At 42.9% G+C, this 16,494-nt stretch overlaps 2 protein-coding genes across 6 annotated transcripts in view; one reads left to right on the top strand and one right to left on the bottom strand.

Moving 5' to 3' along the window:
* RNF208 (ring finger protein 208) overlaps window positions 1–16,494 on the top strand; it is a 435,087-nt gene that overhangs the window by 76,871 nt on the left and 341,722 nt on the right. The gene's annotated exons all lie outside the window — the stretch shown is intronic.
* The window catches only part of TOR4A (torsin family 4 member A), a 54,542-nt gene continuing 38,962 nt past the window's right edge, over window positions 915–16,494 (bottom strand). For 3 of the 5 annotated variants that reach the window (XM_069747770.1, XM_069747769.1, XM_069747771.1), the window contains exons 2-3: window positions 9,593–9,672; window positions 915–2,542 (exon numbers count right to left, since the gene is read on the bottom strand). In XM_069747770.1, the coding sequence (XP_069603871.1) occupies window positions 1,243–2,496 (1,254 nt within the window). In that variant the 5' untranslated portion in view covers window positions 2,497–2,542; window positions 9,593–9,672 and the 3' untranslated portion in view covers window positions 915–1,242. Of the gene's footprint in view, window positions 2,543–9,592; window positions 9,673–10,027; window positions 10,165–10,650; window positions 10,970–16,494 lie in introns of those variants that run through there. The other 2 variants (XM_069747768.1, XM_069747772.1) reach the window with 2 other exon arrangements.

The raw sequence follows: 16,494 nt of genomic DNA, 5'->3' as shown, positions 1-16,494 counted from the left end.
CTCATCATATGGGCAGGCCAGAATTGTTTAAAGGCATAGTATTCTTAGTGTATGTAAGCTTTTGACTTTGCATTAAGCAATAAAAATGCCTTAAAACATTCTCTCTCATTATTCTGTCATTTGGCAAATAATAATTATTGTAATCCTAATTGACCTAAAACGGGAAAGGTTTATTCTGATTTCATGTCAGATATTCAGAAAAACCTGCATATGTGTCTTTATATAGTGCATGTAAGCTTCTAGTTTCCACTGTATATATGTCTATTTTAGGATTTATAAGCAGTTCAGCGCAGAGAAGTTTGTTTCTCTACACTGAACAAGGAGGCTTATCTGCCATTGTTTCTGACTTGCCCAAATAGCTAATATATCTAGTTATCTGAAACATTCATGTGTCAATGAGAGGACCTGCAAGACATGTATTATGGTATGGTGACATGGAGTGGTTGGCGTATGCCCAGCCCTATAAGACAGCTGGTGATGATTTCAGAATGGTTGAAGAACTGAGAGCAAATTACCTAGTGGAACTGGTCATGCGGTTGTCCAAAAATTGCCATATTACTTCTGATCCAGCTGACCCTACCAAAAGGTGTTAGGAAACTAGTTGTATCAAGAGTGACATCGGTGCCTTAAAAACTCAATAGACGGACCTGAGGACTAGTATGTGGTTGCTATTTAGCACTCTGTGGCAGTATGAGTAGTGCACTAGATTACATTATCATGTTTCCATTCATTACGACATATTTCTGCCTCGTTTTCCTTAGCCTGAATTTTTTGATCTCATGGATGCGGCAGCTCAAGAGCCTGGTTTGTCATTGAGAACACATGCACGCTCGGCCAACTTCACCATACAGCCGACTTATTTCTGAGGTTAAACTAATAGGCAAGCCAAGAAGTACCGTAGATCTCCCCAAATAAACAATCCAAAGACAATTTTTTTAATTGAATTTAAAAAAATCCAAAATTGGAACACGTCTAATTTTACTTGCATACATTTAAAAAATAAAAATAAAAAATTAAATGACAGTCACACTTCATCATTTTAAAAAGAAGTCATTGCCTTTCACTTGGCTTATTCATTCTTTTGAATAATCTCTCCTTGGAAACTGTTTCCCTTCAAGAAACTCCATAAATTGTGTGATCATTTTTGCATACCATTCATTCTACTAGGATCACCATTATCAGAGCCACGATTGAGAATTTCTGATAGCGCTTCTCGCTGTTCTGTAGTCACAAGTCCCATGATCATGTGTACGGGTGTAGAAGATTCACCTTAGCTACAACCTGCTTACAGCCAGTGATGGAATATTGCTTGTCACGTATGGTGTAATATTTTAGCTGCCCTGCCAGGTTCTCGATGTTGCTAATATCAGGGTAAAACCCTTCCCGTAACAATTCGTCTAGGAAACAATTTGCAATATGACTCTTTTCCAGAAGCGTGAAAGGGACAATTTCAGCAACATCCCAGATGCCATGATGCTGCCTCAAGGAAGATTGTATGATGCTGTGAAGTTCTTGAGGGACGTTTAAGAAGTCACTGGAGACATTCTTTAGAAAATATTTTGTCACCTCGTTGCCTGCGATGTTGCCAATTAGGATATAGATGGCATTTAGGTACTCATTACTTTGGTTTAGTTTGAAGTAACCATGTAACGTATCCAAAAGAGATGGTGGCATGAGCTCCATTTCATCAAATATGAAGACTGGTATTTTCTCCTCATTTTCTGCCCGAGTGACCATATCTGATATCATGTTAGAGAGCTCAGTCTCACAAGTAGCAATGTCGCTTTCATTAGGACAGTTGTGCATCACGTAATATTGGAGAACAAAATCACTTTCCACGACCGATCGGAAGTGTTTGGCTAGTATTCGTCCCATGTGGCTCTTGCCAACTCCACTAGGTCCATTCATGGAGATTACCAATGGTTTATTATGCCAGTGTGTGGCCAAGTAGTCTTTCAGCAGGTCTGTTATTTTATCAATAGCAAGTTTTTGCCCGAACACCTCCCTTTGCATAGTTTTCTCCAGTCCGTCCAGTTCGTATTTTAGAACGTTATCGTCTAAATTCTCAATAGCGTTTAGGATTTGGAAGCAAACGATCCCGATAAAGAGGATGAGGCAACGTTTCGCCTTACTCTTATGTTCTATGGGTAGATATTTTTTACCATTTCCCGGATAGAGCACTGGTCTGGACTTCTTGCGCTTCTTCTTACGTTTTAAGTTGCTCAGTGCAACTTGCTCTAGTGTTGGAGTATCGAAATTAAAAAATTTGGGGGCATCCAAGCTAGATTGGGATTTACTGTCTGTGGAGAACTGTCCTCGAAGTAAGGTGGATTTTGTACCATCCGCAGATTTTCTGCCAGATAAGTCAAGCTGCAGATGATTTTTTTTCAAGTTGCGGATTTTTCGGCGTATTCGGATGGCTGCCCGTATAGGATAGACCAGAGATATCTTGTGTCCTGGGGCAGAGGCCTCTGAGATCGGTTCCATCCCATCCATTCGTTAGTAGTGGTTTCCAGTTTTAAGAATAGTCAAGAGAGGGGAGCTATAAAAGTAAAAACAAAAAAAACACAACAAGCCACCACATTAGTTTAAAGGGAATAAAAAACAAACAACCACACATGAAAAACTTGTTTGAAAGCAAAATAGTTTATCCCAACTCTGATATACTAAAAATGACTAGGGCAGGTGAACTCCAATGCAAAGATAAAGCTTCAAGAAAGAGCAATAGGGCATAAAGAAAGAGCCCTGAGACGAGGGTACTATGCCCCAAATTAAATTATTTAAATAACAGTAAATAATGCACATTATTTGTAAAAAAATAAATAAAATGGAATGAATAAAAGCATAGTGGTGAAAGCACAGCATGAATATACAATGTAAGGCCAGTCTCACACGTCCAGATAATTCCGGTACTGGAAAAATCGGTACCGGAATTATCCGTGTCCGTGTGCTCACGTGGCACATCAGTGTGGCACACGTGCAGCATCCGTGTGCCGACTGGGTACCACATGCACTGTGCAGGAGACAGCACTACAGTTAAGCGCTGTCCTCTGCATCTGGTGCTGAAGCCGCTATTCATTTCTTCTCTCCAGCATCGTTCGCTGGAGAGAAGATATGAAAAAAAATCTTTTATTTTTTGGATGTTAAAAAAAAAAAAAAAAAAATGCCTGTCCCCAACCCCCTCCCACCCCCTGTGCGCCCCCCCCGCTGTTAATAAAATACTTACCCGGCTCCCTCGCCGCAGCTTCTCCTGTATGAGCGGTCATGTGGTGCCGCCTATTATAATGATGAATATGCGGCTCCACCTCCCATAGGGGTGGAGCCGCATATTCATCACTGTAATGGGCGGCACCACGTGACGGCTCATACAGGAGAAGCTGCGGCGAGGAGAAGAAGCAGCGAGGGAGCCGGGTAAGTATTTTATTAACAGCGTGGGGGGGAAGGGGCACAGGGGGTGGGAGGGGGTTGGGGACAGGGATCTTTTTTTTTAAACACCCCCCCCCCCCCAAATTTTTTTTTCATATCTTCTCTCCAGCGAACGATGCTGGAGAGAAGAAATGAATAGCGGCTTCAGCACCACGCTGGGGGGACAGCGCTTACTGTAGCGCTGTCTCCTGCATGGCACACGGACAACATCCGTGTGCAGTACGTGTTTTACACGGACCTTTTGACTTTAATGGGTCCGTGCAATACGTGCGCTGCCATGAACACTGACATGTCTCCGTGTTTTCCAAACGGACACACAGTCCGTGAAAACACGCTGACATGTGCAGAGACACATTGATTTTAATGTGTCTACGTGAGTCAGTGTCTCCGGTACGTGAGGAAACTGTCACCTCACGTACCGGAGCCACTGACGTGTAAAACAGGCCTAAGGGCATGTTCCGCATAATAGACCCTATGTGCGAAAATTTCACTACTTATTTAGAAAATGTATCCCATAAGTGGAACAAATACCACAACAATCTGCGAACTTACATCCTGGCTGGTGTTCAGCATATCCCCAACTCATGTTTCATCCTTCTTGGTCAGGGGTGTATGTGTTGGGGAGGGGACAGCTGGGTTTTTATCAGATTACACAAAAAGGTGAACTGAAGTACCATAATTCATCGGAGATGATGTTGGCAACACACGCACCTTTCTACCTTAAAGGGACGCTGTCACCTGAATTTGGAGGGAACAATCTTCAGCCATGGAGGCGGGGTTTTTGGGTGTTTGATTCACCCTTTCCAAGATTGCCTTGTGCAGGCATGTACTATGGAGGACAGAGAATGAACTTCAATCCAATATTGCAGCCAGCATGCAGCCAGCGGGTAAGGAAAGGGTGAATCAAAAACCCCAAAACCCCGCCTCCATGGCTGAAGATTGTTCCCTCCAAATTCAGGTGACAGTGTCCCTTTAACACTATGGGCAGTAGGAACCTTCCTGTGCGACACTCCCCCCGTATGGTGCCATTGGTGTACTCTGATGAAAACTCAGCTGTCCACTCCCCAACACACACTCCCTGACGTAGAAGGGCGAAACATGCGTTGGGGGCGACAGGAACATTCTGAGTGCCAGCCAAGATGCAATATATATATATATATATATATATATATATATATATATATATATATATATATATATATATATATATATATATATATATATATATTTTTTTACAGAATGTTATGGCATTTGTTCCGTTTACAGGATACATTTCTAAATAATTGTCTAGGGTCCACTCTGCAGCACATTCCTTTATATTGCACATTCAGTTGGTTTGGTATATTAATTCTGGGCTTCTCTTGTTTATGTGCAGCACTAGGCTTCTATTCATTCCTTTTTTAATGAAAAAATGTATTTATTGTGGGACTTAAATCAACCATATATTTTGGGCAGAATATATCGTATTAGTCTATGGGCTCTTTCTTCATACCTTGTTATTTTGCCCTTATGTCAGTCTATTTGCCCCTGGAGGAACAGATAAGATTTTACTACAGCTGCAACAATAGTATCTCTCCAATACAGTCTTGTGATAAATGCATCTACTCCATGTGAAGTTCATACATTGTGCCTGACTGCAGACATCCAGTTTTGCAGAAACGGGAAATGAGACATTGGCCATGCATTTCCATTCGTGATATGTGCAGATAATAACCCGACACTTCGCTATCTCGCAATACCAGCACTTCGCATTCGGAAAGAGAAGTGAAGACACATTGTCTGCTTGTGTTTTTATAAACCCAGGAACGGCTCCCAAGTCGCCTTCCTAATATGAATGGAAGATTCAGCATGAGAAAGACCTCCTCACACACCACGGGGCATGATCCAGAGGCTGCTTAGCCTCTATAACCCTCTGTGGAGGCACCGCTGGCCACTGCATTGGTCTGCATCTGGGCAGGAAGCAATGGATATCCATTACTGATTGCCTGAGGTACATCCAGATATTTTCCAGAGGTTGTTCTACCGCTTTAAAAAGGGGTCTCGGTATTCGTTAATACTTTATAATTAGATGAGTCCTGCAAGAATAAGCTGAAAGGAGCCAACACTGTCCGGGTGCAATCACCTCCCTTTCCCTTCTAAAAATTAATCAGTAATTGCGAGCCATGAAATGAATTGGGAGTAAAAAGTCGCCTAGACAGGTTGCATATACAGTATGCCCACCCCTGGATCACGGGGTGTTTCTGTGATAGAATCCTCAGTGATCAACAATGGAGCTTGGCAGCAACATGGAATGTCAGTCCATGAAAAAAAAAAAAAAATGAAAGTATAAGTAATGCACAGATATGCTGGGTCCACCAGAGCCAGGGACACTTTGTAGCAGAACTCTGTTGCTTAGGCCGCCGTCACACTTGCGAGTTTTAGGGACGTATGAGCGCAGAAAATACGTCCTTAAAACTCGCAAAACAAACGGCACAATTATTCACTATGCCCCTGCTCCTATCTGCCGTATTTTACTGATCCGTATTATACGGCTTTCTATGGCCGTAGAAAATCGCAGCATGCTGCGTTTGTCACCGTACTGCGCAAGAAATACGCTAATGAAAGTCTATGGAAGCCTGAAAAATACGGATCACATACGGACCAGCAGTGTGACTTGCGAGAAATACGCAGCGGTGTTAGAGAGAAATGCCGGCAATTCAGTGCGGTGTACAGTAAAATCACATATGTCAGTGAAACACACATATGTGTGTGTATATATATATATATATATATATATATATATATATATATATATATATATATTTTTTTTTTTTCCTTCCAGCGCGAGATAGCTTTAAAGCCGGTAATTCAATTACCGGCTTTTGCTCTCTCCTTCCTAAACCCGACATGATATGAGACATGGTTTACATACAGTAAACCATGTCATATCCCCCTTTTTTTTTGCATATTCCACACTACTAATGGTAGTAGTGTGTATATGCAAAATTTGGCTGTTCTATCTTCTAAATTAAAGGGTTAAATGGCGGAAAAAATTGGCGTGGGCTCCCGCGCAATTTTCTCAGCCAGAGTAGTAAAGCCAGTGACTGAGGGCAGATATTAATAGCCTGGAAAGGGTCCACGGTTATTGCCCCCCCCCCCCCTGGCTAAAAACACCTGCCCCCAGCCACCCCAGAAAAGGCACATCTGGAAGATGCGTCTATTCTGGCGCTTGGCCACTCTCTTCCCATTCCCGTGTAGCGGTGCGATATGGGGTAATGAATGGTTAATGCCACCTTGCTATTGTAAGGTGACATTAAGCCAAATTAATAATGGAGAGGCGTCAATTATGACACCTATCCATTATTAATCCAATACTAGTAAAGGGTTAAAAAAAATACACAAACACATTATTAAAAATTATTTTAATGAAATAAAAACAAAGGTTGTTGTAATATTTTATTCAACGCCCAATCCAATCACTGAAGACCCTCGTTCTGTAACAAAAAAAACATAATAAACCAACAATATCCATACCTTTCGCAGATCTGTAAAGTCCAACGATGTAAATCCATCTGAAGGGGTTATAAAATATTTTGCAGCCACGAGCTTTGCTAATGCAACGTTGTTCGTGGCTGCAAAACCCCGGGGAATGAAGGTAAAATAGGTCAATGACCTATATTTACCTTCATTTGCGGTGAGGCGCCCTCTGCTGGTTGTTCCTAGATCGTGGGAACTTTCCTAGAAAGCTCCCAGGCTCTAGTTCATATGAGGACAACCAGCAGAGGGCGCCTCACTGCAAATGAAGGTAAATATAGGTCATTGACCTACTTTACCTTCATTCCCGGGGTTTTGCAGCCACGAACAACGTTGCATTAGCAAAGCTCGTGGCTGCAAAATATTTTAACCCCTTCAGATGGATTTACATCGTTGGACTTTACAGATCTGCGGAAGGTAAGGATATTGTTGGTTTATTATGTTTTTTTTTGTTACAGAACGAGGGTCTTCAGTGATTGGATTGGGCGTTGAATAAAATTTTACAACAACCTTTGTTTTTATTTCATTAAAATAATTTTTAATAATGTGTTTGTATTTTTTTAACCCTTTACTAGTATTGGATTAATAATGGATAGGTGTCATAATTGACGCCTCTCCATTATTAATTTGGCTTAATGTCACCTTACAATAGCAAGGTGGCATTAACCCTTCATTACCCCATATCCCACCGCTACACGGGAATGGGAAGAGAGTGGCCAAGTGCCAGAATAGGCGCATCTTCCAGATGTGCCTTTTCTGGGGTGGCTGGGGGCAGGTATTTTTACCCAGGGGGGGGCCAATAACCGTGGACCCTCTCCAGGCTATTAATATCTGCCCTCAGTCACTGGCTTTACTACTCTGGCGGAGAAAATTGTGCGGGAGCCCACGCCAATTTTTTCCGCCATTTAACGCTTTAATTTAGTAGATAGAACGGCCAAATTTTGCATATACACACTACTAACATTAGTAGTATGGAATATGCAAAAAAAAGGGGGATATGACATGGTTTACTGTATGCAAACCATGTCTCAAATCATGTCGGGTTTAGGAAGGAGAGAGCAAAAGCCGGTAATTGAATTACCGGCTTTAAAGCTATCTCGCGCTGGAAGATATATATATATATATATATATACACATATATACACACACACACACAGTGTGTGTACATATATATATATATATATATATATATATATATTTTTTTTTTTTTTTGGTGACACATGGATCCCTTCTATAGCGGTATGTTGGTTTTGCAAGCCTGCGAGAAAAACAAGCAGTACGGATGCCATACGGATTACATACGGAGGATGCCATGCGCAAAAAACGCTGACACACCCTGCCTATGGAGGAGCTACGGACCACTTTTTGGGGGACTTTTCAGCATATTACGGCCGTAATATACGGACCGTATTGTCTTACGCCAAGTGTGACGCCGGCCTAATTGACGTTAGATCTCTAGAGCAAACAAAACAACAAAATAAACCATCCTAAGGCATTGGTGCAATTAAAATATAATGAAGAGAAAAATGCCAGACAGTGGGGTAAATATAATAAAAAAAATGAAATAAAACAAGGCAAAAAAGGTGGGTATGGATGCAGTTATTAGCTACAATAATAAAGGTCTGTAAATACATGTACAGTAATCGACCTCTGACATGAGCAAGTTGATTACAGATAAAAAGCAAAATAAAAATAGTTGTACATGAAGGCCTGTAATTTGTACAAAGACGGTAACAATCAGCTAGTTTAAAAAGGTGAAGAAAATGTAAATATATGAGAGTCAGATTATGTGTCACTAAATAAGGGCAAAGTTGTGAGTGTATACATGGAGGAGAAAGAAAACAGCTGAAAAAAATGAGAATACAGAACTAAGGTTGATAGAATTAATACATGTTGCCAAGTCAGAGGCTACAGAGGCCGATGAAAACAGACCTGGTAAATTGACTAGGTGAATAAATAGAAGTCATAGACATCCCAGCAACCAAAGTAAGTGGCTAAAGAATAAAAGCCATATTGCATAGATATAAATAGTCATCAGTCAGACATCCCCGGATTAGGCTCTTTTCTTCACCTTATTTTTGCATTCTCATTTTTGTCGGATAGCGGCAACTTCCCTCCCCCATGTATACACTGACAATATTGCTCTTAGTGACACAATCTGACTTCCGTGTACTTACATTTTCTTTTTCAACTACCTGAGTTGTTACCATCTTTGTACAAATGATTGGTTCCAGGTACAGCAATTTTATTACAATACATTTTATAGCGCCATTTATTCCATGGTGCTTTACATGTGAAAGGGGCAGACGTAGACAAGCACAATAAGCGTGAGCAAAACTCCCTTTACTATCTGTAATCCATGTCCATTACTGTACATGTATTTAGAGACCTTTATTATTATTGTTGCCATTTACTGCATCCATACCCACCTTTTGTCTAATTTTTATTTCATGCTTGTTTGGTTCTCTTTATATGCCATTTCTATAAAGATTTATAATAATATTTAACCCTTTCTGGCATTCCACCCCCCTTTTTCTTTATATTTTGATTGATATAGGTCCCAAATAAGAACCTCCTCTAAACCGGATGGATTGCTCCCTGAATGCAACATTTTTCCTGTCCTCTAATAGGCGAAGTCCTCTGCATTACTTACTTGTAGTAACCGGCCTCTCCACACCAAGGTGTCTTCTGGTCACAACCCCTGACTACTTCTGCTCATGACCAAAGTCATATCTTGAAAAGAAAAGACACGCCTTGTTAGGATAAAGTGATCATGTCTGCACGGCTACATGGATGAGGCGAGATCTGCCATGTAGTGCCGTGTGGTTCTGTGTGCTCAGATACAGCAGCTCTGCAGACTATCCCATGATGGAATACACAGATCAGGACAGGATCACATGACGGGATTAGATACAGCTCAGCAGACAGGATCACACAATAGATTTAGATATAGCATTTTAGCATATGTGTCACACACAGTTGGATTAGATGCACAGATGAGCAGCCGTCACACACCATGCTTTAATACAGTGACTAAGCAGACTATCAAACATGAAAGCTTTGATACCCCAATACCCTGAAAAGGTACCTGATGAAACACACTAGAGGGTGCACCCGAGACAGACGCTTAGGCTGGGATGACACCGGTCGTGTGACCAGAGATGGCTGTACACAGCGGCTACATCACAGAAGGGAATTGGATTGCAATCAACAGGGAGAAGAAACTGTGAAAAAAAAAGTTTAGTTGTCGAAAAAAGTTCAACAGGTTCACACTTCTTCATCGGACCTGCAGATTGCAAGGTGACTCCATGCACCGCATTACACTACAATGTAGCAGCAGCATACAGCAATCTTTAGCCGCGTTACCTGTATTGTGGCCAAAGTCACCATGTAACCTTAGACTTCTAGAGTCTACTAAAGGAGGCATTAATGGGAGAACTTTGTGCAGATGCCAAGAGGGCACTGGTGCCCAGCACAATACAGGCGTATTGGGGCATCAGGTGGACTACACCAGCTCACACTATGCACAGCCCCACACCCCAAGTCATGCATATGGTAACGCAATCATTACACCCAGAATAGGGAACAGTTTGTTGCTCATGTAAGGGTCAGGAGGAAATGCTGAACACAGCCTTATATTCTGCAGCAGGGAGTGGTACTGCAACTGCAAAATCTGATACAAGCTACAATAACAGCAAAATGGAAGATTACCTCTCCGAGCAGACTCCTGACAGTGAGGATCCGGGCTACAGGATTCCCAGCCTCGCACCATGCTCACCCAGGGGAAAGTGAGCAAGAGGTGGAGACCTAGGAAACTTCCTTATTATCACTGATCTGCAGTCCTCAGTCTGCTCAGCACCAGCTCTAACACAGCAAAAAAGCACCCAAAAATATAATAAAAACCAGGAAGGAGAGGGGGGAAAAAATGCAACAGCCACAATATTACCAACACAGGGCAGAAACCTAATGCACTGCAAATCACAGCTGTCCTGTGGAGGCAACACACGTGCAAATTACAGAAGACACACACCCTATACCAATCCATGGAGGGGGTGGTCCCCTAGTATTAGAATTACACATGCAAAAGACGGGTATAGGGCGCCAGTCACACAGGTGTAGTGCACAGCGATGACTCACAGCCTTATGCCACATTCACACTATCAGTATTTGGTCAGTATTTTACATCAGTATTTGTAGCCAAAACCAGGAGTGGGTGATAAATGCAGAATTGGTGTATATGTTTGTATTATACTTTTCCTCTAAGGGTATGTGTCCACTTTCAGGATGGCAGGCGGTATCGTCGGAGCGGCTTTGCCGCTCTGCGCTAAGCCCCGCCCCCCTTCTGGGACGCGATGATGCCGGATGTGTTCACAGCACACATCCGGGATCATCGCACCCATCGCATAGGGCCCTGTGCTATATCTTGCGGCGCCGCAGCGTCGCCGCAAGATATACGGACATGCTGCGATCTGAAAAGACGCGCAGCATGTCCGGAGTCGCAGGGCCGCCGCGTGCGTGTTACCACGCATAGTGGAGACGGGATTTCATTAAATCCCCTCCACTATGCTGTAACATCTGGACGCTGCATGTCTGACGCTGCGGCTCTATGCAGCGTCAGACACGCAGCGTTTCCTGCACGTGGAAACATACCCTTATTGTTCCACTCCTGGTTTTGGCTTACAAATACTGATGTAAAATATTGACCAAATACTGCTAGTGTGACGGCAGCCTTACAAGTAGTGATGTAAAATACTGACCAAATACTGAACGTGTGAACATGGCCTAATAGTGACGTTCATACTATAAATGTAAGTTTGTTTGGTGAACACTACTGCTGCTTTTTTTCACCATCAGCTCTATAGAAACAATCACCAGTATTTACCTGACATTCAGCACGTGAAACTGTCTGCTGAGCTATATATCTAATCCCATCCTGTGTGATACTGTCTGCTGAGCTGGGTATCTAATCCTATCCTGTGTGGTAATGTGCTGAGCCGTGTATCTAATCCTATCCTGTGTGATACTGCCTGCTGAGCTGTGTATCTAATCCTATCCTGTGTGATACTGTCTGCTGAGCTGGGTATCTAATCCTATCCTGTGTGATACTGTCTGCTGAGCCGTGTATCTAATCCTATTCTATGTGATACTGTCTGCTGAGCCGTGTATCTAATCCTATCATGTGTGATACTGTCTGCTGAGCCGTGTATCTAATCCTATCCTGTGTGATACTGTCTGCTGAGCCGTGTATCTAATCCTGTCCTGTGTGATACTGTCTGCTGAGCTGTGTATCTAATCCTATCCTGTGTTATACTGTTACTGTCTGCTGAGCCGTGTATCTAATCCTGTCATGTATAATACTGTCTGCTGAGCTATATATCTAATCGTATGCTGGGTGATACCGTCTGCTAGGAAAGTATGTAATCTATCCTGTGTAATACTGTCTGCTGAGCCATGTATAATACTGTCTGCTGAGCTGTGTATCTAATCCTGTCCTGTGTGATACTGTCGGCTGAGGTGTGTATCAAATCTCATTATTTGTGATACTATGTTAATAGTAAAATCTTGCTGCATTGCTTGGTAATCATCATCCGGCTGACTGCTATCTTTGCCCTCCCCTCCATACACATGCATGCTCGGCTCAGCTGAGCATGCATGTGTACTTATTAGGAAGGGAGCAATAATCAGGACTCCTGAGGTGGTGCATCTAAGGGCTTGTTTCCATTTGCGAGAAACACGTCCGTGTCTCGCATGTGGAAACGAAGCTCTGGCATCGGCACTCCGGAGCGGAGCGTGCGGCCGCATAGCAACACATGGAGCCGCACGCTCCGCTCCCAAGTGCCGGCACCAGAGCGTCGTTTCCACATGCGAGACACGGACGTGTTTCTCGCAAATAGAAACAAGCCCTTAGAAGCACAAAAGGAGCGGGTATATTTAAATCCTTAATCCCCTGATTCTTATCCCCTGACATTTGCCTGTAGGGGCCCCAATTCACAATATGTTGGATTTGGCTAATATACTTGTCATGTGTATAGCAGTTTTAAAGGTGTTTTCCAATGTAGAGAGAAAATAATATTTTCGGCATGGATGCTTTTAAAATAAAAGACTCCGACACATTCACCTTCCAGCTGCCCCGTGCATCCTACACAGGATTGTCTGGAGGTCTACTGCTTGGGAAGTGATTCCCACTAGTGATGAGTGAACACGCTCAGATAAGTTGTTATCCCAGCTCGTGTGCTAACTGAGTGTATTCGGTGTGCTCTATAAATTTGTTCGAGTCCCCATGGCTGCACGCCTTGCAGCTGTTCGACAGTCGTAACACGTGCAGGGATTGCCTGTTTGCTAGGTGATCCCTGCATGTGATGCGACTATCTTAGCAGCCGTGAGACATGCAGACATGGGGACTCAAACGTATTTTTCGAACACGATGAAGACACTCGGTTAGCACCTGAGCATGCTCAGATAACGCCTTATCCGAGCACGATCGCTCATCACCAATTCATACTTTGTTCAGACATCAAACAACACAGCAGCCTGTGATTGGCTGCAGCGGTCAGGTCATCAATGTTTCTCTGATGACCATTGCTGGGATGTTTGGTCACAGTGTGTGCTAACTACGCATCGGGGACCCTGTGGCCCCTGATCTTTACTGCAGATGCTCCCAGAGAATATATAGATAGGATCAGGAGACTTTTTATAGTGGAAACACCTGATAAGCAAATATCCCTCAGTCCGTGGACAGTATTTGAATAGATACAGTCATGTTACAAGCCCCATTGTCAGAATGGAGGGAGGTTGTCACCACAAATCCTCTTATTTGGTTTCTTTATGAATGACTCATCATGTGTCCTGAGATATATTTTATTCCAGAGCCATTGTCAGTGCGGGATATCAGAGGTATATTGTTTTTTAACCCTTTATATACAATACCGTTCAAAAGTTTAGGGTCACCCAGACAATTTTGTGTTTTCCATGAAAACTCATACTTTTATTACCGTAATCAAATGAGTTGCCAAATGAATTTCAAATGTAATCCAGACATTGACAAGGTGCGAAAAAAAAGATTTTTATATGAAATAATTTGCTGAGGTAATCTGGAGACATTTCCCCCCATGTTTCCAGAAGCCCCTCCCACAAGTTGGTTTGGCTTGATGGGCACTTTTTGCACCATACAGTCAAGCTGCTCCCACAACAGGTCAATGGGGCTGAGATCTGGTGACTGCGCTGGCCGCTCCATTACAGGTAGAATACCAGCTGCCTGCTTGTTCCCTAAATAGTTCTTGCATAATTTGGAGGTGTGCTTTGGGTCATTGTCCTGTTGTAGGATGAAATTGGCTCCAATCAAGCGCTGTCCACAGGGTATGGCATGGTGTTGGAAAATGAAGTGATAGCCTTCCTTATTCAATATCCCTTTTACTTTGTACAAATCTCCCACTTTACCAGCACCAAAGCAACCCCAGACCATCACATTACCTCCACCATGCTTGACAGATGGTGTCAGGCAATATTCCAGCATCTTTTCAATTGTTCTGTGTGATCCAAACAACTGAAACTTGGATTTGTCTGTCCATAGCACTTTTTTCCAATCTTCCTCTGTCCAATGTCTGTGTTCTTTTGTCCATATTAATATTTTCCTTTTATCAGCCAGTCTCAGATATGGATTTTTCTTTGCCACTCTGCCCTGAAGGCCAGCATCCCAGCGTCGCCTCTTCACTGTAGCCGTTGACACTGGCGTTTTGCGTGTACTATTTAATGAAGCTGCCAGTTGAGGACCTGTAAGGCGTCGATTTCTAAAACTACAGACTCTAATATCCTTGTCTTGTTGCTCAGTTGTGCAGCGGGGCCTCCTGCTTCTCTTTCTACTCTGGTTAGAGTCTGTTTGTGTCCTTCTCTGAAGGGAGTAGTACACACTGTTGTAAGAAATCTTCAGTTTCTTGGCAATTTCTCGCATGGAATAGCCTTCATTGCTAAGAACAAGAATAGACTGTCGAGTTTCACATGAAAGCCATTTTGAGAGTTTAATGGAACCCACAATGTAATTCTCCAGATTCTCAACTAGCTCAAAGGAAGATCATGTTTATATGTTCTCTAATCAGCCAAACTGTTTTCAGCTGTGCTAACATACTTGCACAAGGGTTTTCAATGATATACTAACCATCCATTTGCCTTCTAAGGCCATGTTCACACAGTGCGTTTTTTACCGCGGAAACGCAGCGGTTTTGCCGCTGCGGTTCCGCGGCTGTTTTCCATGCAGGGTACAGTACACTGTACCCTATGGAAAACAGGACCCACTGTGCACATGGTCCTGAATTGAAAAAAAAAAAACCGCACTGATTAGCTGCGGTAAAAAAGAAGTACCATGTCACTTCTTTTTGTAAAACAGCAGCGGTTCTGCACCCATAGACCTCCATTGTGAGGTGAAAGCCGCAGTAAAACCCGCAGATGAAAAAAATATCTGCGGGTTTTACTGCGGTTTGTGGTGCAGAACCGCTGCAGTGTGGCTGCCCCCCCGTGCCCCAATCCCACCCCCCCATGCTCCGATGCCACCCCCCCGTGCTCCGACGCCCCCCCCCCCGTGCCCCCATCTCCCCCCCTTATACTTACCCGGTCCCGTTGTCCGTCCGGCCGTCTTCTCCCTGGGCGCCGCCATCTTGCAAAATGGCGGGCGCATGCGCAGTGCGCCCGCCGAATCTGCCGGCCGGCAGATTCGTTACAAAGTGCATTTTGATCTCTGAGATAGGTTATATCTCAGTGATCAAAATAAAAAAAATAGTAAATGACCCCCCCACCCTTTGTCACCCCCATAGGTAGGGACAATAAAAAAATAAAGAATTTTTTTTTTCCCCCCCACTAAGGTTAGAATAGGGTTAGGGTTAGGGGTAGGGTTAGGGTTAGGGGTAGGGTTAGGGGTAGGGTTAGGGTTAGGGGTAGGGTATTTTCAGCCATTTTAACCCTAAAAAATTCCTAGAAAACACACAGACTCTGGCTAGAAAACTGCATCAAAAAACGCATCAAAAAACGCATCAAAAAACGCATCAAAAAAGGACCAAAAAAGGACCAAAAAAAGCACCTGCGTTTTCTGCCAAGAGCTGCAGTTTTTTAAAAAACAGTCCTGAAAAAAAAGGATGGAAATCAGGAACGTGTGAACATACCCTTACACAGTTAGCAAACACAAAGTACCATAAGAACACTGGAGTGATGGTTGTTGGAAATGGGCCTCTATACACCTATGAAGTAATGCCAGACGTTTCCAGCTAGAATAGTCATTTACCACATTAACAATGTATGGCGTGTATTTCTGAATCATTTAAAAATTGTGCTTTTCTTTTAAAAATAAGGAAATTTCTAAGTGACCTTAAACTTTTGAACAGTAGTGTATACAATATAGGAAGGGGCCAATAGACACAAATTTACATTCTGGAAATTATTATTTCATCAGCGGTGGGCACCACTTGTTTTACCATAAATGCAAAACAGATGAATTGTGAAACCGCTCTGGATATGAAGGAAACGTTTGTTCTGATAGTATGAGTATAGGAATATGTGTGGCTGGTTGCA

Source organism: Ranitomeya imitator, chromosome 2, assembly GCF_032444005.1.
Source record: "Ranitomeya imitator isolate aRanImi1 chromosome 2, aRanImi1.pri, whole genome shotgun sequence".
Lineage (NCBI taxonomy): Eukaryota > Metazoa > Chordata > Amphibia > Anura > Dendrobatidae > Ranitomeya > Ranitomeya imitator.
The sequence above is the reverse complement of the archived record's forward strand: the minus strand, read 5'-3'. Positions and strand labels throughout refer to the sequence as shown.